Here is a 25,494-nt window from a genome sequence, read left to right as displayed (position 1 = left end):
TTCTCTGAAACTTCAAAGACTTCTAAGACAATATCTGATATTAGAAAAAGTGACAAAATTTCGTGAATCACACAAAATACTGTTAACAATCACATGAACACTGGCTGGTTTCACCATACATCTACCCACTTTTGAGTATAACCAGTGTCTCTTAATACTACGACTCATAGCAATACAATATCAAAAACTTTTATTACTGGGTAAACAGTCGCTACATGATTTGACAGCTGACATTTATAATTCCTGCCCACGTCAGGAAAAGCACCAATACGGGAATAGCAGCTTTTACGTTATTGGTCAGAACACAAGCAATTATGGCGGTCGCCGTAATTTTCGTGCGAAGCCATATTTCACGACAAAATACTCTTATTGGTCACTGTCATATCTAGTCTCATAACAGTACATAAAACTACATAAAATAACTACAATAATTTTGACATGCAAGGAGAATTAGTCCTAATGAGAGGAAGAAGTTTATATTTACTGGTGTTTCAACAATGACTACCAGGCAACTTTTAATTAACTGATTGTAATTTCATTTTCGTTAGCAGAAAGCAAACAAACTAAACAAAGAATTTAATTAAATAGTCTGTAATTCTTATACTTTTAATAGAGAAAGAAAGTTTCTAGGTCAGGGGATAGCGTTCGGCGAAATCCCTTAACTTTTTGTTGCATACGAAGCGTTGCGTTAGGCAGCACGATGTCGGTGGGTTACGATGATGAGGGCAGGATACAGGCAGTTCCGCTGGTTAATATTCTCCGGCGAAACGCAAATAAAGTTCCGGCACAGCTGTATCATTAACCCTGTGGTGATTAACAAACCAAAAGACGCCAGTATACGAACGTTGTTGCCATGTCCTCTCTTTCAAAGTACATGACGTAGACATTGCTCGTTTTTACACTTTATGCACTGTCCGTGATGCTATCATCCATAATTACATGGTTCGTCACATTCATATAGTCTTAGCCACAAATACACAGTTCATAGAATTGTTCTTGTGTGTGAAGCACACCGTAAAAAGTGTCCACTCTGTTCTCGCATTTCAAACTTCGACAACGTCACTGAAAGCCATTTATATTGCACAGTTAATTAGTCTTCACTTTCACGGCTTGATAGAATGTGATATACAACTGTTCCACCACCCAAAACCTATACCAGCAAAGTTCATTCACATAAAAGCACAGTTCGTGTCGGCTACAACAAAGTAATGTTAGCGGCACTTTCACAGTCCGGTTTATTTGCTCTTAAAGTTCACTGGCGATGGCATTACATACTGCAGTGGTAAAGAGAATTAACAATCTGATAGTTCGGTATCACTGTCCATACAATTACGTATGCTTTTCATGAAACACAGTACTATTTTTCCCGCGCACGCTTCACAGACACGCCATCCACCATCTCCTGTACTACGCAACAACCTTTAGACTCTCGATATCACTATCGCTGTCCCCTGTCTATAGATGTTACATCGTTATCGTAAATTACATAAACCTTTATAAATGTTATTGACTGCATTTTTCACAATTAATAATCCTCCAAAAGAGAACTTTACAAACTTTACTACAGGTACAAAGCAAGAAATGTATTTATCCATTGGCAAACGAAATAATCACAATTGCATTTTTACATTTAGAAACCACAGTAGAATGTTACATAATCACAATTAGAAATGCCCATATGAACAAAAGAAAAAGAACAGAAATCTAAAGAAAATCATGAAAAAAATTTTATATGCATAATTAGCAATGCCTTCACAGCTTCCAGCCTCAAATGTCGTGATTGTGGTCGTCGATCCCATCCCGATACTCCATGCGCCCCGCCTCCCATTGGCTCCGTCTCAGGGTCGGTTCCGTAAGTGCCGCTGATAATCTGGTGTGCCTGGAGTCTGCCATCCATATGGCCTTTGCCTGCCATCAGCATCTGATCGCTGTGTTTTTTGGACATGCGGAAGGCATACGATAAAACATAGCGACATCACATCCTCTCTACGCTTCATCATGGTTGGGGTCGTTGGGGTCCGCTGCCAATTTTCATACCAAATTTTCTGTCGCTTCGTTCCTTCCATGCGTAAGTTGCAGCCTTCCGTAGAACAACCAGAGTTCAGGAGAATGGGGTACCCCAAGGATCTGTCTTAAGTGTCTGCCTCTTTTCGATTGCAATTAATGGGCTTGTTGCAGCTGTGGGAACGTCTGTCTCAGCTTCCTTGTAGGCTGACGACCTCTGCCTGTACTATAGCTCCACTGGCATCGCAGCTGCTGAATAGCAGCTGCAGGGCGCTAGTTGACTGTAGCGCTTGGCTTCCAGTTTTCGGCTGCCAAGACCTGTGTTGTGCATTTCTGCCAGCAACGCACTGTTCACCCTGAGCCACGGGGCTTTATCTTGATGGCGAACCTCTTGCTGTGGTGGAAACGCATCGGTTTTTGGGATTGGTTTTTGATATCTGGTTGACTTGGCTCCCTCATATTCGGCAGTTTAGACAGATGTGCTGGCGGCACCTTAATGCTCTGTTGCTTGCGTCAATCAACTGGGGTGCCGAATGGTCTACCCTTCTACAGCTGTCCCTGGCGTTAATTCAATTCAATCCAGTCTAGATTATGGGAGCCTCGCTTACGGTTCGGCATCCCCTTCCGCATTGCAGTTGCTGGACCCCATCCTTCACAGTGGGACCCGACTCTCCACTGGAGCTTCCCGGACAAGCCCTGTCAACAGCAAACTTGTGGAGGCAGGTGTCCCTCCATTGCGGTTCCGGCACCAACGATTACTGGCCGCTTATGCTACACACATTTGTAGCTTGCCCGGGCATCCCAAATATTGCCTTCTGTTCCCTCAGTCGGTCGTCCATTTTCTGGAACGGCGGCCCCAGTAGTGGGGAAGATTGCGGTTCGCGTCAGAGCTCTTCTCTCTGGGCTTGAGGTTCTCCCTCTTCCACCTTTTTTCCGGGCCCCCCTGCATATACCCCGCTGGTGTGTGCCCCGCCCATGCCTTCGGCTCGATTTGGCGCAGGGCCCGAAGGACTCAGTCCCTCCTGAGGCCCGAAGGACTCAGTCCCTCCTGAGGCCCTCCGCCACTGGTTTCTTTCAATCCTTGCCGCGTTTCAAGGCTCTGATGTTGTCTATACTGATGGTTCGATGGTTGCTGGTTGTGTCGGTTATGCTGTTACGCTAGAGGATCATTGTGAACAACACTCGGCTGGCTGCAGTGTTTTTACTGTCGTGCCGGTCACTGTCTCTCGCACCCTAGAGTATATCCGCTCCTGCTCAGGTGAGACCTTCGTTATCTGTAGTGACTCCCTGAGCTGGTTTACGAGCTATCGACCAGTGTTTCCCTCGCTCTTGTCTGGTGATGGCTATCCAGGAGTCTTTCCATACTCTTGCCCATTGTGGCCGCTCTGTGGTCTTTGTGTGGACCCCGGGTCATGTCAGCATCCCGGGAAATGAACGTGTCGACACGCTGGCCAAACAGGCTGTCCGTGCACTAGCCGCTGAGATTGGCCTTTCGGAGAGTGACCTCAAGTCAGTTTTGCAGCAGAAGGTACTTCGCACCTGGGGTGGAGAATGGCATGCCCTTGCTTCACCCGACAAACTTCGGGCCCTGAACAAGGCTACCGTTGCATGGCGGGTCTCTCACAAGGACTGTGTTGTCCTCTGCCAGCTGCGTGTTGGCCGCACCTCGATGACACACAGCTATTTATTGCGCCGCGAGGACCCACCTTTATGTCGCTGCGGGTCAGCTTTGACGGTAGTCCACATCTTGTTCGACTGACTGCTTTTAACTCCACTGAGGCAGACGTTTGCAGTGCCTGATATGCTTCCGGCAGTTTTTTCGGATGACGTTGCGAAGGCAGATTCAGTTTAGAGTTTTATTCATGCAGGAGGTTTTTATCGTTTGATATACGTGTTTGTCTCTCTCTTGTTTTTTTTTTGTGTGTGTGTGTGTGTGTGTGTGTGTGTGTGTGTGTGTGTGTGTGTGTGTGTCGAGTCTGGCCTTTGGCCTACGATTTTTGACTGGTTTTTTTAGTGAGTTTCTTGGTGGTTAGCTTTTCCTTTTTTGTTTCTATGGTCAGCCAACCACTGTCACACTAGGTGTAATTTGATCCTTTTTTTTTCTGGTCTCTGTCTGTGTCTTTCTTGTCCTGTCTCGTCTCTTGTCATCTCCATTGTTTGTTCTTATTCTTTGTGGGTGTTTAAAGTTTGTGGAAAACGGGACCGATGGCCCTAGTAGTCTGGTCCCTTCAATCCAACCAACCACTTACAAATATTTTTTCTAATTTCGAGAGTCACGGAACGCTACCTTTTCTGTTATATTAACACATACTGCTGGTGTAATTATAAACAGTATCTTCTCTGCTTCAGCTATCTATATTATGTAAACATTTATTTCTAAAAATGCAAAAAAAACTGAATTTTTGAGTTTTATGAATTATTTACTCTAAAAACCTCCATCTGAAAACTTGAGAATGACACAAAATATTGTTTTGTTAATATGTGAGTAGTCAGTGCAAACACAGTGGGCAGTATTTTTCTGTGTGAAGTATTAAAAATTTTTCGATATTCTGCATATTTCTCATCATTGAATTTCTTGTGTAAAATATGCACGTTGGCAACAGCGTTTCCGGATATCTTTTGTTTACAACAAATAAGTGAGAACTTGCACATAAACCATTCTGCATCAAGTTTTGTGTTTGGTTTGAACTTTTTGTTAGAGACAATGTCAGTGAGGAAAGACAGTAGTGAAAGTTTGAGGTGTGTGGACTATGAAAAGACACAAGAAGGTGGTGTTTAAGAAAAGTGAAAAACACTTCAGTTGTTGGAATTCTGTCAGATATTGCAGAAATATGTTGGTCCTCAAGTAACTGTATTAGCATGACATTCATTGTACAGGAATTGCTACAATCACCACAAGAAGTAGTTTAGTAACAACCCACTGGAACGATCACCATCACTTGAATGTGAAACCGAAGAATAGAGTGCAGGTGTTTTATATTCGTGGGTGTCAAGTTACTGATGCCTTGAATGTTAGCATTCCTGCTGTAGCCCCTACGATATTCCCTCATAAATGTCCAGGAAACGTAAGAAGCAGAAGAAGAAAACATTGTGTAAAAAGAAAACTGGAAGAAATTGAAACAAGTTTTACACTAGCAACATCTTCAAAGCTTTGTGAAGTGTATAGTGTAGATGCATTTAGTGCAGAACCTGAAAATAGTGATACATGCACAAAATGTGAAGCGTGGTTTCAAAACCAGCAGTCACCTGTGCTGAGGCGGTACAGTTACGGACACTGATACGAGGTGGTTACTCTCGGCAGCAGATTACAGAAACACATACCCATTTCCTCACATTATTTGATTTGGAAGTTTGGAAAATAAAGAATGAGAAAGGTATTTGGGAATGCCCAGATTCTTACTGTGGGCATCTGTTAAAAGATGATACGTTTACTGTTGCTCTGGAATATTACCTAAGTGATGGCAATGATTGCAGCAGGCAAGTCCTAATCAGGCCGATATTATCTCTGTGAGTTAAAAAGGTAAAAAGATTTATGACAAAATCAATAAGAGAATATCTCCTAATGGAAAAAGGAAAACCAGAGTTTAAAAATCGTCTCATAAAATTCTACTCAGTATGACCAAAATGGGTGAATTACCAGCCAATGAAGGAAGTATTTACATGTATTTACTGCACTAACTTGAAACTTGTTTGTTTCACTGTAAGCAGTTTCACAGGAAAGTAGTACAGAGATGGGCCTGATGCTTTTGTGTGTGTGTGTGTGTGTGTGTGTGTGTGTGTGTGTGTGTGTGTCAAGAGCTACACGATAAATGATGGTTGCAAGAGTGTACTGTGTGTCCTGATGCTGAAATTATGACTGTTGAAGCGTTACACCTTCAGGATTCTCACAATGACGTAACCTATGCATTGTGGGAGGGAGGAGACTGGGTGAAGAAGACAGTAGAGCCAGAGACGTTATTACAGAGACTTGGCGTTGGGTCACGAAAGGAATAGCTCACCATCATGCTCAGAGGATTCAGAGACCGCCATAGCAGAAGTAAAATCAGCCACATCTCGGAATGCTGACACTTACTTCTTCATTCCGATTCTGCTGAGGACTGGTCTGTTGCTTTGCAGAAAGGAATTCTGGAATATTTTACCCAAGAGGACAGTGTCATCATTTAACCATACAATGAAGCTGCATGCCCTCGGGAAAAATTACGTCTGTAGTTTCCCCTTGCTTTCAGTCTTTCACAGTAACAGCACAGCAACGCCATTTTGGTTCACGTTACAAGGCCAGATTAGTCAATCACTGAAAAGGCTGCTGCCCCTCTTCAGGAACCACATTTTTGTCTTGCCTCTCAACGCATGTCACAGGTATCAATATTCACGTGTGATGCTCACTTAGTTGGAACATCACACTGTTTCGCTGTTGTCAGTGATGATCTCATTCGTGACAGTTGACATGCGGGCTACACTGTTGCCATAATAATTGATGACATAGCATCTAGAGGAAATGTATTTCCTTAATGTGTATGTGACTCGTGATGCAGCATCTCATTTTAAAAACTGTTTTCCGCTTTGAGCTTGTTTAACACTGTAGTACAGGAATAAAGACAAAAAATGGATATTTCAAGCAGAAGATCACGTAACAACTGCATGTGATGTGGTAGGAGGTCTCTGTAAACATCTTGTAACAAGATTTCATCTCCAGCATGATGTTGTTGGTACTGTAGGAGATGCTACTGGATTTGTACACACCATATCAACATCAGTAAGAAATGTGAAACACTTAATTGCAAGTGAAAGTGCATTAAGGGAATCCCATTTAAAAAAGAGAAGAGTGGTCTGCTATGAAGCCTGTGGTACGAATTCAATGGAATCACTACTGGGTTGCATTCCGGAGTGGCACATACTTTGCAATAATGATTCTCCACAAAATGCAGCCTCTTACTGTGTGTGAAATGCAGAGACCACAGTATCCATTAGAATACTTTGTAGTGAGCCACTTTGTTTCTTGTGTGTATGACAGTCAGTGGTGGGTGGGATAGATAGCTCTCTCTCTCTCTCTCTCTCTCTCTCTCTCTCTCTCTCTCTCTCTCTCTCTCATGAGCTGCAAGATAAAACAGCTTTCTTTGACACCTCATTGTCCTGCTAATTGCCCGCATCTCGTGGTCGTACGGTAGCGTTCTCGCTTCCCACGCCCGGGTTCCCGGGTTCGATTCCCGGCGGTGTCAGGGATTTTCTCTGCCTCGTGATGGCTGGGTGTTGTGTGCTGTCCTTAGGTTGGTTAGGTTTAAGTAGTTCTAAGTTCTAGGGGACTGATGACCATAGATGTTAAGTCCCATAGTGCTCAGAGCCATTTGAACCATTTTTTTTCCTGCTAATGCTTTCAAATGGCGATCATCAAAAGATCAGTGTGCAGTTCCCATTTCCCAAGTACTGCTCTTGTTGGAATCTTCTTGCGGGGTGTGCAAATTCAACTCGGCTTATAACAGTTCAGTGAGAAGCAGATGGAAAAAGCAATTGAACTCTCTTCAACAGTGCAGTGTTGTTACATTTTAGGCAATTTTAATTCATGGAAAGTCATGAAGTGAAATCGTGACAGAAGACAATAATACTTTGTGAATAATAAAAAGAAAAATGGGTATAAATATTCTGTATCTCATTTGTTAGAAAATACTTTCAAACAAAATTATGAATTGTTTTCCCTCCCACTTTTAATGTTGTAAAGTAATTATTTTGATTCAGAAATAACTGTTTTGCATGACATTTATTTAAAATCAGCTATCAGGCTAAATGTTGATGTTGTTGAGACAGCAACCAGCCAAAAATTTATTGTAAGTTCATTTATTCAAAAGGTATGGTTACCGGTTTCGAATCATTACAATTCATCGTCAGATGGCTTTCATGCTTTCATTACAACATGTGCTGCATTTTTCACTGATTAGTTACCCTAAAATATTAATAATACATAGTCAGAAGCACGTCACAAAGATGGTTGTTACAGATTTGCATTGCGGTGTGACTCGCATGAAATGCAAATCTGCAACTCCACCATCTTTGTGACGTGCTTATAATTATGTATTATTTATGTTTTAGGATTACTGATTGGTAAAAAAAACGCAGCACATGTTGTAATGAAGGCATGAAAGCCATCTGACGATGAATCGTAATGATTCAAAACTGGTAACTGTACCTCTTGAATAAAGAAACCTAAAATAAGTTTGTGGCTGGTTGCTGTCTCAACATCATCATTTGTCTTCAAATAACAGCCACGGTCTCCAACCATGTCATCATATGACAAAATTGCTTCAGTTTAAATATTTAAGTGCCCATAATTTTTTACCCTGAGAATAAAGCTAAAACTCTCTAAAAAATTTATCATGTTTCGTATGGACAAGTACTCTGATCGCATATTCCCCAAGTACAATGACCAACTAATGTACTGTGACATTTTTAGAACATTTAGGATGGGGCTTTGGAGAAAATAATTTTGAAATAACCAAAAAAATTCAGGTTATTTCATGTTTATGTAAAAGTATTTTGACAATTAAAGAATTTCATGCATTTTACAGATAGCTGTACCATAAGTGCAATCACAATGGACGGGTGTCTGTAGAGAGGCCAGACAATTGGTGGTTCCTGATGAGTGGCAGCAGCCTTTCCAGTAGTTGCAGGGGCAACAGTCTTGATTACGGACTGATCTGGACTTGAAACATTAACCGAGACGGCCTTGCTGTGCTGGTACTGCAAAGGGTTGAAAGAAAGGGGAAACTACAGCCGTAATGTTTTCTGGGGGCATGCTGCTTTATTGTATGGTTAAATGATGATTTCCTCTTGGGTAAAATATTCCAGAGTTAAAATAGTCCCCCATTCAGATCTTCAGGCAGGAACTACTCAGGAGGACATCATTATCGGGAGAAAGCAAACTCGTATGCTACAGATTAGTGTGTGGGATGTCAGATACCTTTGTTGGGCAGGTAGGTCAGAAAATTTAAAAAGGGAAGTGGATAGGTTAAAGCTATAGTGGGAATTAGTGAAGTTTGGTGGCAGGAGGAACAAAACTTACAGCCAGCTGAATACAGGGTTAAAATAGAAAATCAAATAAGGGTAATGCAGGAGTAGACTTAATAAGGAATAAAAAATAGGAATGCAGGTAAACTATTACAAACAGCATAGTGAACGCATTATTATAGCCAAGATAGACCAATGCCTACATGTACCACAGTAGTGGAAGAGACCTGCAGACATTGGAAGGTTTCAGATAGACTGTATAATGGTAAGACAGATTTAGGAACCAGGTTTTAAATTGTAAGACATTTCCATGGGCTGATGTGGACTCTGACCACAATCTGTTGGTTATGAACTGTAGATTAAAACTGAAGAAACTGCAAAAAGGTGGGAATTTAAGGTGATGGGACCTGCATAAGTTGAAGGAACCAGAGGTTGTAGAGTGTTTCAGGGAGAGCATTAGGGAATCATTGACAAGAATGAGGAAAGAAATACAGTAGAATGAGAATGGGTAGCCTTGAGAGATGAAATAGTGAAGGCAGCAGAGGATCGAGTAGTTAAAAAGACGAGGGCTAGTAGAAATCCTTGGTTAACAGAAGATATATTGAATTTGATGAAATGAGAAAGTATAAAAACGCAGTAAATGAAGCAGGCAAAAAGGAATACAAACGTCTCAAAAATAAGAGTGACAGGTAGTGCAAAATGACTAAGCAGGGATGGCTAGAGGACAAAAGTAAGGATGTAGAGGCATATATCACTGGGGGTAAGATAGATACTGCCTACAGGAAAATTAGAGACCTTTTGAGAAAAGAGAACCACTTGTATGAATATCAGGAGCTCAGTTGGAAAACCAGTTCTAAGCAAAGCAGGGAAGGAAGAAAGGTGGAAGGAGTAGATAGAGGCTTTATAGAAGGGCAATGCTCTTGAGGGCAATATTGTGGAAATGGAAGAGGATGTAGATGAAGATGAAATAGGAGATAGGATATTGCATGAAAAACTTAACAGAGCACTGAAAGGCCTAAGTCGAAACAAGGCCCCATGAGTACACAACATTCCATTAAAGCTTCTGATAGCCTTGGGAGAGGCAGCCATGACAAAACTCTTCCATCTGCTGAGTAAGATGTGTGAGACAGGCAAAACACCTTCAGATGTTGAGAAGAGTAATTATTCCAATCCCAAAGAAAGCAGGTGCTGGCAGGTGTGAAAATTACTGAACTGTCAGTTTAATAAGTCATGGCTGCAAAATACTATCTTCTAAGATAAGTAATTTGTAGGGTCAGTATTGCCTCACCTATTCCAACATTTCTACGGAATCCAAACTGCTTTTCCCCAAGAGCAGCTTGAATTCTGTAGAAATATTGGAACAGGTGAGGCAATACTGATCCTACAACTTATTTTAGAAGATAGATTAGGGAAAGGCAAACCTACGTTTCTAGCATTTGTAGACTTAGAGAAAGTTTCAACAATGTTGATTGGAATACTCTCTTTCAAATCCTGAAGGTGGCAGGGGTAAAATACAGGGAGCGAAAGGCTATTTACAATTTGTACAGAAACCAGATAGCAGTTATAAGAGTCGAGGGGCATGAAAGGGAAGCAGTGGTTGGGAAAGGAGTGAGACAGGGTTGTAGCCTCTCCCCGATGTTATTCAATCTGTATATTGAGCAAGCAATAAAGGAAACAAAAGAAAAATTCGGAGTAGGTATTAAAAACCATGGAGAAGAAATAAAAACTTTGAGGTTCGCCAGTGACATTGTAATTCTATCAGAGACAGCAAAGGACCTGGAAGAGCAGCTGAATGGGATGGACAGTTTCTTGAAAGGAGGATATAAGATGAACATCAACAAAAGCAAAATGAGGATAATGGAAGTTGAACTAAATCAGGTGATGCTGAGGGAATTAGGTTAGGAAAGAAGACACTTAAAGCAGTAAATGAGTTCTGCTCTTTGGGGAGCAAAATAACTGATGATGGTCAAAGTAGAGGATATAAAATGTAGGCTGGCAATGGAAAGGAAAGTGTTTCTGAAGAAGAGAAATTTGTTAATGTAAAGTATAGATTAATGTGTAAGGAAGACTTTCCTGAAAGTATTTGTATGGAGTATAGCCATGTATGGAAGTGACACATGGACAATAGTTAGTTTAGACAAGAAGAGAATAGAAGCTCTCAAAATGTGGTGCTGCAGAAGAATGCCGAAGATTAGATGGGTAGATCGCGTAACTAATGAGGTAGTGAATAGAATTGGGGGGAAGGGGAATTTGTGTCAAAACTTGACTAGAAGAAAGGGTCGGTTGGTAGGACATGTTCTGAGGCATCAAGGGATCACTAATGTAGTGTTGGAGGGCAGTGTGGAGGGTAAAAATCGTAGAGGGAGACCAAGAAATGAATACACTAAGCAGATTTGGAAGGATGTAGGTTGCAGTAGTTAGTTGGAGATGAAGAGGCCTGCACAGGATGGAGTAGCACGGAGAGCTGCATCAAACCAGTCTGTGGACTGCTGACGACGACGACAATGTCGTAGCTGACAATTAGAAATCCTTCCACTTTATTATTTCTCGAGACAGTTAACATCCTGTGACTATTCTTATTTTCAAAACGCAATTTTGAAATTTACAAAAAGTTAAAAATTTTCATTGTTTATATTTCCAAAGAAAATGGAAAAAATCTTATATGTATTAATCATGTCTTATAATATTGGGAACGAAGTATTTATTGAAAATAAATTCAGATATCATTTTTGGTTTCTTTACTACAATGTGTCACTTTTGCCTTTCGTTGTGACATTTTCACAAATACTCTCATTTAGAGAGGTCTGTAGCGTTTTAAGAAATCATCAGAAAATCAAAATATTGTAGTTTTGGAGAAGTATCATGTGGAACTTATGCATATATATTTTTTTTTTTTTCAGTGAACTTTGAAGTAGTATATGACACGTTCACTTTTGACTTGCCTGATTTGAGTTGAAATTGCCCAAGAGAGGGTCAAAGCAGAAATGGTAGATGAACGAGGTGTAGTCACATGACAGTTGTGTGCAGTTTACATCTAGGTTACAGTTGTTGGTGCTTTAGTAATTGATGGTGCTAAAAACTGAGTGAGCTGCACTAGACGAAGAAACTTTCTGCTCCTGTTGTTTTCTGAGCTTGTTTCAAAACATGTGGAAGTCCAAGCTGCCATTAAAATTTAAACATTGTAAATTATATACTCAGAATTACTTTGTTGATTTTTTAAAATCTTATTTATCTGTATGCGAACTGACAGTCCGCAGTGACTACTAACGGTACGAATCGTGGAGTGACTGCTGCAGGGCTAATAATCATCTGTTAGGAGATTAGACTGCAGGGCGCCTCATCAGTGATGCACAGAATGCGTACACACTGTCACACAGGAGAGAGAGCATCGCTGTATCTCAGGAATGTCTGCATATATGATTTACCATGTTTGGTTGTAAAGTATGTGCTAGGTATGTCTTAAGTGTGTGATGTCAGAAATGAATGTGAAAACTACACAGCCGTTTTAACTTCTAACATGTATCTCTGTCATCTTGCTCATGTTTTGGAAACTGACAGTAGTTCTGTTCAATGATCAGCTTCTCCATATTGATAATACAAGTTACTAAGAAACTGTAAAATGGCAATAAATGTAAAAAAAAAAAAAAAAAAAGTGCAATTTCTTAGCTGGAACAGTTTCTTTCTTTACCTGTATTTCTGTACATATTGTGATGAAATAAAACTTCTTTCTTTATATATATATTATAATAATAATCTTTCTGTCATATTTAGGTTTGGTCAAATATTGCTGCAATGAGTTTTGCCCTTTTACCAGTTTGTGTATTCCTAATGGGTGGAACGATGAGGAGAATTGTGCTGATTCTTGCACTTTCTATTTTTGCTGTAAGTTACTTTAAGACTCAAAAACTACTGCTTAAGGTGAGTTACATCTGTTGTAACATTACCAGTTCTAGTATTCATCCTTTTTACTTCATATGTAGTTTGAAAATGTATTATTAGTGGTTAAATTTAGTAGGAAAGTTCTGGTAGAATGTAAATAATTTAGGAGTAAAGGGGACCACTCACTGAATAGCAGAAGCATTGTCATTAACAGGCTCATACAAGAGAGAATGGAAAAATTGCTAGCTTTCAGAAGGAAACCCTTCCCAAGCTAGAGCCTGCCCCCTCTCTCTCTCTTATTTATTTTTTCATATTTACTTTAATCCATTGGTAGATTACAGATTTTGAAATGATGGCGGAAAGTATAATTATACGTACAAAAAAAAATGTGCAAGTCAAGTTATTAGACAATTTTTGCCTATTGAGCTGCCAAAATTCCTTTCTCACTCAACTGATATGATGTATTTCTAGCACTATTACAGAGAGCTATGAAACCTTGTGAGTATACATATCAAATTATGTCAATTTGTTATGTTCACTATTGTTTCATTTGAAATAATTATAGAAATTGGCAACAGAAGGCAGCACCAGCCGAGAAAGGTAGCGAGATGTCGGTACATCGTTTTCGTCTACAATGAGTCCAGTTTTCAAGCAATAGATGGCTCGTGCATTGAGAAAATCACGATCTAACTTGTACTCATGTGTGGTCTTTTTAACACAGTCGTGGCTGGCCCAACTTATGGTTTTGCTTGGTCTACAAAATGTTAATAATATGGAAAGGATAGAGTATTACATAACTTCTAGAAGAGGTATTGACTCAGAGACATGCACAGTGAAGAACACTGCTACAATATTAAAACTTTTGGACAATGTCTTTCTGACGCAGAAAACACGTTAACACTTGAGCCCAACTGCAGTAAGCCAAATGAAAATGCGAAATATATATGGGAGATGGAAAAACTAAAGTTTTAGATCAAATGGTTTGGTCTGCATTTTTTACCTGTTTTTTATAATAAGATACATGTAGGAACTAACAGCCAAATCTAAAAATGTCAGCTAATGTCAATATACTCGTAAGAGTGCAGTTTTCTTGCTCTGGAAGAAACAAAAATGAGACAATAATACTCTAAGAAGTTCTTAGTTTTGTTGTTAGGGAATTAGACTATGAGCTAATTGAAGTTGGTCACTTACCTCGGGCACAGGGATCAGTAGCACGGCCACTGTGGAAATACCAGATGTGAGGGGAGGAATGTTAATTTTGAAAAAATCAAATTTGTGCCATCGACTGTAAAATTGTTGGTTTATTCTCTACTGGTTTCAATTATTACAAACATCTTCACAGGAGAAAAACCGTGAACATCAATGGTCCAGAGTTAAATTTTCATCATGTATGACCCAATAAAATGTAGATTGTATACAATTGTCATAATACACTGAGGTGACAAGTCATGTGATAGTGATATGCACATCAACAGATGGCGGTAGTATCATGTACACAAAGTGTGAAAGAGCTCGAACTGTCAGTTGTACTCAGGTGATTGATGTGAAAAGAGTTCCAACATGATTACGGCCGCACAATGGGAATTAAGACATTTGAACATGCAATGTAGTTGGAGCTAAACGTATGGAACATTCCATTTCGGAAATCTACATCTACACCTACGTGGATATCCTGCAAATCGCACTTAAGTGCCTGGCAGATGGTTCATTGAACCACCTCAATGGTGATTCTCTATTCTGCTCTCGAATAGTGTACAGAAAAAACACTATCTTTCCATGCAAATTTTGATTTTGCTTATTTTATTATGATGAGTGTTTCTCCCTATGTAGGTTGGTATCGACAAAATATTTTCGCATTCATAATAGGAAGTTGCTGACTGAAATTTCATGAAGATCCCACCCCAATGAGAAACGCCTTTGTTTTAATGATCCCCAAATCCTGTATTGTGTCACGAACACTCTCTCCTGTATTTCTCAATTATACGAAATGTACTGCTCTTCTTTGAACTTTCTCAATGTATTCCATTAATCCTATCTGGTAAGGACCCCACACCGTGCAGCAGACCTCCAAAAGACTATGGACAAGCAGTGTAGACAGGCTCTTTAGTATATCTGTTATATCTTCTAAAGTGTTCTGCCAAGAAAACGCAGTCTTTGGTTCACCTTCCCCACAACATTTTCTGTGCGTTCTTTCCAGTTTAAGTTGTTCATAGTTGTAGTTCCTAGGTATTTAGTGGAATTTATGGCCTTCAGATTTGATTGATTCATCATTTAAATGAAGTTTAACAGGTTTCTTTTAGCACTCACGTGGGCGACTTCATACTTCTCATTATTTAGGGTCAATTGCAAATCTTGTCACCAGACAGATGTCTTTTTTTAAAATTGGTTTGCAGTTGGGTTTGATCATCTGATGACTTTACTAGACAATAAATGACAGCATCATCTGCAAACAACCTAAGACGGCTGCTTGGATTGTCTCCAAAAATCTTCATATAGATAAGGAACAGCAAAGGGCCTAAAATGCTAACTTGTGGAATGTCAGAAATCATGTCTATTGTACTTAATGACTTTCCATCACATACTATGAACTGTGACCTCACTGACTGGAAATCAGAAATCCAGTCACATAACTGAGATTGTCTTCTGTAAGTGTGCAATTTGATTGCAAGAAACTTGATGCTTTGTGGAAATCTAGAAATTTCTTGTTGAAAGCACTCACCACTTTGTGGGGGCATGTTGTTTCATAAGAACAATGTTTACTAAATCTGTGTTGACTGTGACAATAGGCCATTCTCTTGGAAGTAATCCCTAATGTTTGAACACAGTATGTATTCCAAAATCCTGCTGCATATCGACATTAATGGTGTGGGCCTGTAATTTAGTGGATTACTCCTACTTACTTTCTTGAATATTGGTGCGACTTGTGCAACTTTCCAATCTTTGGAATCGGATCTTTCATCCAGCGAGTGATCATACGTGGTGATTAAATATGGAGCTATTAAGTCAGCATACTCTGAAAGAAAACTAAGTGATATATGGTCTGGACCAGAAGACTTGATTTTATTAAGTGATTTAAGTTGCTTCACTGCTCTGAGTGAGGCAGGGTTGTAGCCTCTCCCCGATGTTATTCAATCTGTATATTGAGCAAGCAGTAAAGGAAACAAAAGAAAAATTCGGAGTAGGTATTAAAATTCATGGAGAAGAAGTAAAAACTTTGAGGTTTGCCGATGACATTGTAATTCTGTCAGAGACAACAAAGGACTTGGAAGAGCAGTTGAACGGAATGGACAGTGTCTTGAAAGGAGGATATAAGATGAACATCTACAAAAGCAAAACGAGGATAATGGAATGTAGTCAAATTAAATCGGGTGATGCTGAGGAATTAGTTTTGCTATTTAGGGAGTAAAATAACTGATGATGGTCGAAGTAGAGAGGATATAAAATGTAGACTGGCAATGGCAAGGAAATCGTTTCTGAAGAAGAGAAATTTGTTAACATCGAGTATAGATTTAAGTGTCAGGAAGTCGTTTCTGAAAGTATTTGTATGGAGTGTAGCCATGTATGGAAGTGAAACATGGACGATAGCTAGTTTGGACAAGAAGAGAATAGAAGCTTTCGAAATGTGGTGCTACACAAGAATGCTGAAGATTAAATGGGTAGATCACGTAACTAATGAGGAGGTATTGAATAGGATTGGGGAGAAGAGGTTTGTGGCACAACTTGACTAGAAGAAGGGATCGGTTGGTAGGACATGTTTTGAGGCATCAAGGGATCACAAATTTAGCATTGGAGGGCAGCGTGGAGGGTAAAAATCGTAGAGGGAGACAAAGAGATGAATACACTAAGCAGATTCAGAAGGATGTAGGTTGCAGTAGGTATTGGGAGATGAAGAAGCTTGCACAGGATAGAGTAGCATGGAGAGCTGCATCAAACCAGTCTCAGGACTGAAGACCACAACAACAAACTGCTCTGAGGATACATTCTTTCAAGTTACTCATGTTGGTGACTGTTCTTGATTCGAATTGTGAAATATTCATTTTGTTTTCTTTGGTGTAAGAATTTCAAAAGGCTGTGTTTCATAACTCTGCTTTATTAGCACTGTCATTGATAGTATTTCCATTGCTATCACATAGAGAAGGCATTGATTGTCTTGCGACTAACAAACTTTCCATACAACCAGAATCTCTTTGGATTTTCTTCCAGGTTTGAGATAGTTTCTCTGTGGAAACTATTGTAAGTACTAAATTTCAGACTTCCGTAAAAGATTCCCAATGTCGGGGATTTTTTCATTCCTTTAAATTTGGCCTGCTTCTGTTGCGGTTTCTGTAACAGTGTACGAAAGGCGATCAGCTCCATCGCTTGAGAAACTAACGAACATTGGAAGTTCCAGGATGGAATGTAATAACATGGGTGGTTTCAGTTGCCTGAGACTGTGTGTGTGTGTGTGTGTGTGTGTGTGTGTGTGTGTGTGTGTGTGTGTGGTTGACGAAGGCCTTAATGGCCGAAAGCTTTATTTGTTGCGACAGTCTTTTTGTAGTGCCTATCTGCGACTCGGCATCTCCACTATATGGTTTGTTAGTTTATGTGGTATAAATCTCTCTGTTAGGGTATTTCTCTGACTTAAGGCCACATCTGGTCCTCACAGACATTGTTAATTTGGAAGGATTGGAGATTGTCTCTCAGGAAGGCATCAACTGAAGATGAAACGAAATTTAATAATTTTTAATTCAGATAATGTTTACCTGAGATCCTTGTGACAGGTGGTTCAGAGGATAGCATGTGCTACAGTCAGTGGCTGTGGCCCGTGCCATCAGGTGCCACAAAAGTCAGAGGGACTGCATCGTTTGGGGCCAGTGACACACGTGCTTAACTGATGTGAAGGAAAATAGGGAAATAAATGAACGGACAATATGTGAGAGATGAAGCAGAACTAAGTCACGTGTCAGGTGGGGTGGGTAGCAGGAGAAACGATGCTGGGGAGGGAGTGAGGGTCAGGGCCGACGGCTCGGAGGCAGGCAACGGGTGTACGGGACACGCCGGGCCAGTGCGTCCGTACTGCGCACGAGGGCGGTGGAAAGGAAGGGTGCGGGACAGGGGAAGAGGGAGGCTGTCAGATTGAGGGTGCGGATTGACAATTATGGGAACAGTGGTCACTTTGCAACGATAACTACCATCTGTGTGGTTGAGAAAAGCTTGTTGCGGTAGGTAGGATCCAGGGTGCACGGACCGTGAAGAAGTCAGTTAATTTGAGTGTGTCATACTAGGCACCAACTTTTCTGTCGGTCACGGTTTGTCATTCTGCATTCGTTTGTCAACAGCTAGACAGTGGTCACACCGACCCGAAATTCGACGCAGATACTGCGTCAGAGCCTGTACGGTGTGGCCGTGTTTGCAGGTCGCTCCACCCCTGTCGGAACGAGTGCAGTAGCGTGTACCAGGTGGGTGAATTGGGCAGGTCTTGTATTTCTGTCCTCCACACTGGAAACATCTTAACCACATACCAATTTCCAGGCACCGAGGTGATGGACACCTAGAGCTCTGGCAGTGGGTGTGCTTAAAAACCCACGCCATCCAGATTCTTCCTCTGTCATCTCTTTGCGTAATACTCGTGGTCTCGATCTCTGCTGGCCCACTGCATCTGCACCCTTTCCCCTTCCCCTGATCGGCACCTGCCTTCCTGTCTGCTCCTCCACACTGTTATTATTGTCCTACAGATTCGCTGGCCTGTGTTGCATTCCTATCCCGAGAACCTGCTCCACCCTTTCCAGTCACTTGCCGTCTTTCTCCAACTCTTGTTCCCACTTCCCACTTCTTCTTTTCACCTGACTAACGTGACACGTCTCCTCACCCCAGTCTGTTGGCCAAATTGCAGTCCCGATATTGTGTGTTCGGCCAGCACAGTGTAGCTGTACAGGCTCGTGTACATGCGGGTGGGCGTGCGCACGCACAGTCTTTAAAGCATTGAGTGAAAGCTAGTGAAGTCCTTGGTCTGTTTTGAGTGTCTGTCAGTGACTCGATGCTTCTGGTATTTGGAGAATTGTCTCCTATACTTTTAAGTTGTTTATGAGGGCTATTCAGAAAGTAGGGAACATTTCTATCTGATATCGCTAGGCGCCCACCGACCACGTATATTTTGGTATGTGCACGCTCGGCAGCTGAGTCGGCACCGGACCGTGACAGCGGGAACGTCTCTGCGTGTCTGTGATAAGGTTTTTGCTGGCAAAAAACCTAAAACCTATAGAAATGTATCGTGAACTGTGGGAAGTGTACGGAAATGACGTAATGAGTGAATGTTTAGTCTGGAAATGGTGCATTCAATATAAAAATGGCTGAACCAACCTTCGTGATGAAGAAAAGAGTGGATGCCCGAGCATTATGACTGACGATCTTGTCACTAAAGTTGACGAAACGATTCTTGAAAACCGTCGCTTCGCAATAATGGAGCTTCCACTTTCTTTTCCACTATTTTCACGGACTTTTTTGTTTGTCACTCGAAAGCTAGGCTACCAAAAATTTTGTGCACAATGGGTGCCCAAAATGCTTACACAGCACCATAAAGAACAGTGACCTACCACAAACATGGTGATTCATTACTGGATCGAATTGTAACCAGTGATGAGACTTGGGTGAAACACATCAATTGCAAGACAAAATTATAGTCCGTGGAGTGGGGACACACAAGGTCACCCCCAAAACTAAGAAAATATTTGCAAACCTTGTGAGAAAGGAAGTTGATGGCAACAGTGTTTTGGGATAGGCAAGGTGTGCTTCTTATTGACTTTCTCGAATGTGGAACAACCGTAAATTCTGCCTGGTACTGTCAAACTTTGCACAGCCTTAGAAGAGCAGTTCAAAACAAAATTTTGTTTCTGCACGACAATGCCCGACCTCACACGGCAAACCGCACTAAAGAACTCCTTAATTCATTTAAATCCGAAATTTTCCCTCAACCTCCCTATAGCCCCGATCTTGCACCAAGTGACTTCCACTTGTTTCCCAATATGAAGAACTGGCTTGCAACGCAGTGTTTTGATGATGACACGGAACTACAGGCAGGCGTGACTCACTGGCTGAAATCTCAGGCGGCAGAATTTTACGACAGAGGTCTTTCAAAGCTTGTCCACTGCTATAAGTACCTCAATGTGTTTGGTGGCTGTGTGGAAAAGTAGTATGACAGTCACTCTTTCAGATGTATATAGTAAAGTGTATTTCTTGTACTCTGTGTTTTTTTTTTTTTTTTTATGCCAAAGCGTTCCCTGCTTTCTGAATAGCCCTTGTACATTATGCCAGAACTTTCCTTATCATATAAATAGAAACCTCTCATCTTTCTGTAATATTCTTTCCACTATAATATGTTTTGTAACTTCATTGTATAATGCTTGTTAATGCATCAGGCACTAAATGGATAGTGAACAATACATTTCATGTTCATTTACTTCTCATATATGTGTACTTCAGGTGCGCTCGGTTTGGTTTTTATAATAAGTCACTAAAATGTACTGAGAAGTTGGCAAAGCTGTTCATGTGACAAAGATGTAGATTTGTCTGGTAGTCAGTGTGATTGGAGCTGTCCTAATTGTCCCTGGTTGATTCCAGTATGGTTCTTACTAGTATCTTTGTTTTACTAAGATTTGCTAAGAGTTAAATTCTTACGGTTTGTGTCTTTGTTTATTGTTTTAATATTTTTCATCTTTTCATAAGATCTCGATGATAAGTTAAAATATTGTGTATGATCTAGTGTGAGTGCCACAATGGAATAAATAAATTTTTATTACACAAGGACAAACATTATTTATGATAAACATTGCATAGTAGCTAACACTGAAGTAAATATCTTGTTACAGAAACTAGAGTTGCAGAATGAACGCATTTTGATGAAACAGACACAGTGCAGCCCGCGTAGGCGAGCATGGTTCAACTTCTTTGGTTCAGATAATGAAGCGGAGTGTTTAAAACAGCTACATGCTCAGAAGATTGATCCTTCTCTAGAAGTTACACCAATTCAAGTTGTTTCACATATGACAGCAGTTGGCTTGCTGCAGCCCATGGAACACTTTAGCATTATGTTTTCACGTTTTTCGAACCAAATATTTGGTAAGTCATTCTTGCCTATTTTTTAATACAGTGCAGTAGGAAGCAGGAATATGATTCCTATATTTTAATCGTTCTGTGTAAATGTTTGGTTGCCAGAAACAGCCCTTTCATTGCTTTGCACTTATGTATTAGTTCTGATTTTCTGTTGCCATATACTTGCCATCGTGTTGTCGGATCTTTCTGTGTGTATCTCGCACACTTTAGAGCGACACACGTTCTGTTGCGGAAAAGTAGGTGACCTTCAGTTTCACCCCCTTTCTCCAGTGTTCTACCTGACTGGTTCAGCTCTGTGAACTCTCATCACATTCTGAAATGCGCTGGGTGTGCCTGTTTCTGAGGCACACATTCTTCGTACGGGTTTATAACGGAAGCAACTCGTGGTGGCACTACACCCCAACCTGAGTGTGAAAGTGTGCAGTCCTTACTGGCCCACTTGGCAGAGTTATACTGCATATTTCTGGACCTCAGCTTTGTCATAAATCTGTCAGACATGGCTGAAGTAGAGTGCCCCCTCCAGCCCTGTGCTCTTTTGAGGCAGGGCAAATGTAATAGGATATACAAGTATAAACTTACTCACCAACTCTCCTCTTTAATTATGTCTTCTGTTCCTGCTGATTTTAAACATGCCTCCAAATGTGCTAAACAAATTATTATTACCCTTAATGCCCTGTATTTATTATTATTATTCGCTGTTGTTGTTTGTATTGGTTATTATAACTGCTTTCATAATTTCTAAATGTACATAATGGAATAGGTACGCATAGAAACTGAAAATATTTTATAATATTGTTTGTGTGTGTTCCTGGTTTGAAGGCAGCTGCGTCTTCAAGGTCTGAATTGAGTCAGGCTAAATAAACAAAGTAAATAAAATAAACTAAATAATGCCTGCACACTCCAGTCCGTGCCCTGGTTAATAGCTTGTTTTTGAAGTGTTTTCCATCTTGCACACGGGTCCCGATGCAAGTTAGAAGCTGCACATCCTCAGAGCTCAGGTCTGTTAGTTGCCATTAGGTCTGTTATATTTCTATCATGAGTGGACTTCTAGACCAGCTTCTCTAGGTAGTTTCCAGTTCTGTTGTACAAAGATCTTGCCACACCTGCCACTTAAAAAATTGTAATTATGCCAATCAGTTGTTGGATGATTAGTCCCTCCAATGATGACAGTATAATTGAGGAACTTGTGTACTAGCGAATTGATGCTTTTTCTTACATTTTTGGTTCTCTCTGGGGCTGAGTCTAGTGCTTCACAGGAGGATCCAGTTTACATTTGTCACCCTCAGTACTGAATTTTGCCCAAATTATCTAGCGTGTACCTTCAGTTAAATTTTCTTCTGTGATGGCAGATATGATCTCTGCTTCCTATTTGCCTGTCCTTTCAGTACACACTATACACATCAGTTCATTCAAAAAAATCTCATTGTGTCCAGTTTTGGGTTTTAACCAGCTTCCTGTCCCCGATATTAGGAGCACCACTTCTTTTGACTAATGCTTCGAACTCTGTCAAGATGTTGTGAACTCTTCAGCAGTTGATCACTGCACAGTGTCTGGAAAGTAAATAGGTATTTTAAAATGGCTGTGGAAGTTTAGATATCAGTGGAATTGCAATGAAATGGTGTGCACTCAGAGATTTGGATTTCTGCAGTGACTGCACGATCGCACTTCACCCGGCTCAGAGGCCATATTGCTATGACGGAACCTCGCTGCCAGACTAGAGTTGTGCCCCGTGCTCAGTATTTTTCACCTTACTCCCTCCATCCCCTTTATCTTTTTTCCTCCTCAGCAAGTGCACGTTCTTAAATTTTCTTTAGTACAGCAGATTACCATGAAAGAAGCTGCACTTGGCAGCCGAAAAGACAGTCGATCGCCTGACTGTTCAACCGTGAGCACAGATTTCTGCAGGTTACAAAGTGTGGAATTCTGTCATCCCAATGCAGACGTCATGCTGTACTGTGAACAGAGTGAATGCTAGAGTTCGTCCAGAAACAATAAGGAATTGTCACAGAAAGTTAATGACTGCAGGCTCGGTAAAAGATGCAAGAAAAACCGGTCGTCCACCTGTGTCACCATGTGACAATAAAGTGGCAATAGAGCAGAAAATGTTTATATACAGCCCTTTATAATTGATTCACTGGGCAGCATACGAAAATGGACTATCGAGGTACGTAGTATGTCGAGAATCAAATTAGGTAATGTGGAAACCACATCAGGTGCAACAGCTGGCACTGGGAGACTGTGACTGCAGAATTGAGTATGGTGAGTCAATGCTGAGTTAGCATGCAGATTGGTGTCAGTTGTTTAATAACATTCTCTGGGAGTGACAAGGCATTTTTCTGTGTGTGACGTTTCATCAGTTGACATAATTGCCACTATTTGGCAGATGATGATGATGCTGATGTTACTGGCAAAGATATAGTCTCACCCACAAGTGACTGTGCGGTGTGAATGACTGCCACGAGGTTTATTGGGCCATTTATCCTGCACAATACAGTGGACACAGAAAACTACCGGCAGATGTCTGAAAATTAAGTTTGATCCACAGTGTCTGCACGGTATAAGATCGAAGACATTATTTTCGTGCGAGATGGGACATCACTTTGCAAATGTCGTGCATATGTGGTCAGATAAGAAGTTTCCACGATGTCCACGACGACCTAGTGAGTGAGTGGCCTGCTAAAAGTTCAGATGTGACACTGTGTGACTTCTTTCTGTGGGTCTGGGCAAAATGTGAGGTGTACCGGATGAAACCTCACCACTGAAATAATTGGAAATGTGGATTCGGGATGATATCGGCAGAATCTCACAGCTTCCTCCACAGGTATGCGGATTCCGTACCCTGTCATTTGAGACGGTTGGTGGGTGTGAGAGGTGCCTGCAGTGAATTTTGAACTGTGCGTCCACATTCTTATATAACAATATCTGCACAATATTAATTTCGATAAATGAAGATTGTTAGTGTAGAATTTATTTACCTTTTACAATGCCTAGGTACTTTACAGACATACTGTAGAATTTCAGTACTCTAATCTGAGGGGCATTTCTGTAACAGCTATCATTGTCTTGACAGAACAAAAAGTCACTTAATCTATAGAGCCCTCGTTTGCACGCCACACAGTCAGCTACCGTGGTAGCAGTCACTGGTATATGGTGCACTCGTGTCCCATTTATGGGATCCTACAGTTTTCAAGGCTGTGGTTCAAGTCTAGGAAATTGCATCCTAGTTTGTCACAGAAGTGGCCAATTCTTAGGTTAAAGCCTTCCACTCGACTCAGAATGAGGGGACCGTGATCACTTCTGGGACAGTGCTGCAGAGTGCGAGATTCCCTGAAGTTTTTTGAATGAGGCCTGTCTTCTCACCCTTTACTGCTAGTCACTAGAATGATCAAAGTACGACCCTGGCCTTCAGGTGACAAGTACCATTCATTTCAACGTGTGCCACAGTCTAGTTGGTCACATCCTTTTCCCTCAACAGATGCCAGAACAGCCTCTATTAAAGGATGTCTGTAGGCATACACATAGTGCATTAGGTGATTTTACCCATCCATTGCTGTATCTTCTGTAAGGGGTAAGACTAATCACCATGTACTCGAATTGCTGATGATAAAAAGGCCCGTACCCTTGTGCTTGCTTGTTCTTGACAGGAGATACAGCATGTTCCTCAATGGGTGAAATGTGATCCAGTGGCTCAATTTCATCAACAGAGAACTCTGAAACTTATTAAGAGGACAGAAGTCAGTCTGTCGGACAAATAGTGATAGATTCCATACTTTCTGGAAAGGAGAAAAGTTCCACAGGAGAGGGTAGTACTTGAAGCACCTTCAATAACTTTGATAAATGTCTCTCGGTAACAGTTGTACCACATCCATTCACAGCAGCTTCTACTCGTTAGACAGTAGTCGGCGCAAGTTCAGCTGTGTGCAGAAATCAGCTAATTCTGTGAATGACACTTAACAGTGGGACTACATCTACATCTACATCCATACTCCACAAGCCACCTGACGGTGTGTGGCGGAGGGTACCCTGAGTACCTCTATCGGTTCTCCCTTCTATTCCAGTCACGTATTGTTCGTGGAAAGAAGGATTGTCGGTATGCTTCTGTGTGGGCTCTAATATCTCTGATTTTATCCTCGTGGCCTCTTCGCGAGATATACGTAGGAGGGAGCAATATACTGCTTGACTCTTCGGTGAAGGTATGTCCTCGAAACTTTAACAAAAGCCTGTACCGAGCTACTGAGCATCTCTCCTGCAGAGTCTTCCACTGGAGTTTATATATCATCTCCGTAACGCTTTCGCAATTACTAAATGATCCTGTAATGATGCGCGCTGCTCTCCGTTGCATCTTCTCTATCTCTTCTATCAACCGTATCTGGTACGGATCCCACACTGCTGAGCAGTATTCAAGCAGTGGGCGAACAAGTGTGCTGTAACCTACTTCCTTTGTTTTTGGATTGCATTTCCTTAAGATTCTTCCAATGAATCTGTCTGGCATCTGCTTTACCGACGATCAACTTTATATGATCATTC

General features: G+C 41.1%; 1 protein-coding gene across 1 annotated transcript in view; it reads left to right on the top strand.

The window, feature by feature from the left end:
• LOC126237517 (uncharacterized) overlaps positions 1-25,494 on the top strand; it is a 213,678-nt gene that overhangs the window by 148,552 nt on the left and 39,632 nt on the right. The window contains exons 5-6 of the mRNA XM_049947687.1: positions 12,772-12,918; positions 20,724-20,973. Coding sequence (XP_049803644.1) covers positions 12,772-12,918; positions 20,724-20,973 — 397 coding nt within the window. The remainder of the gene's footprint in view (positions 1-12,771; positions 12,919-20,723; positions 20,974-25,494) is intronic.

Source organism: Schistocerca nitens, chromosome 2 (assembly GCF_023898315.1).
Source record: "Schistocerca nitens isolate TAMUIC-IGC-003100 chromosome 2, iqSchNite1.1, whole genome shotgun sequence".
In the NCBI taxonomy this organism is placed as follows: domain Eukaryota; kingdom Metazoa; phylum Arthropoda; class Insecta; order Orthoptera; family Acrididae; genus Schistocerca; species Schistocerca nitens.
Note: the sequence above shows the minus strand (reverse complement) of the source record. Positions and strands in the feature narration are given on the sequence as shown.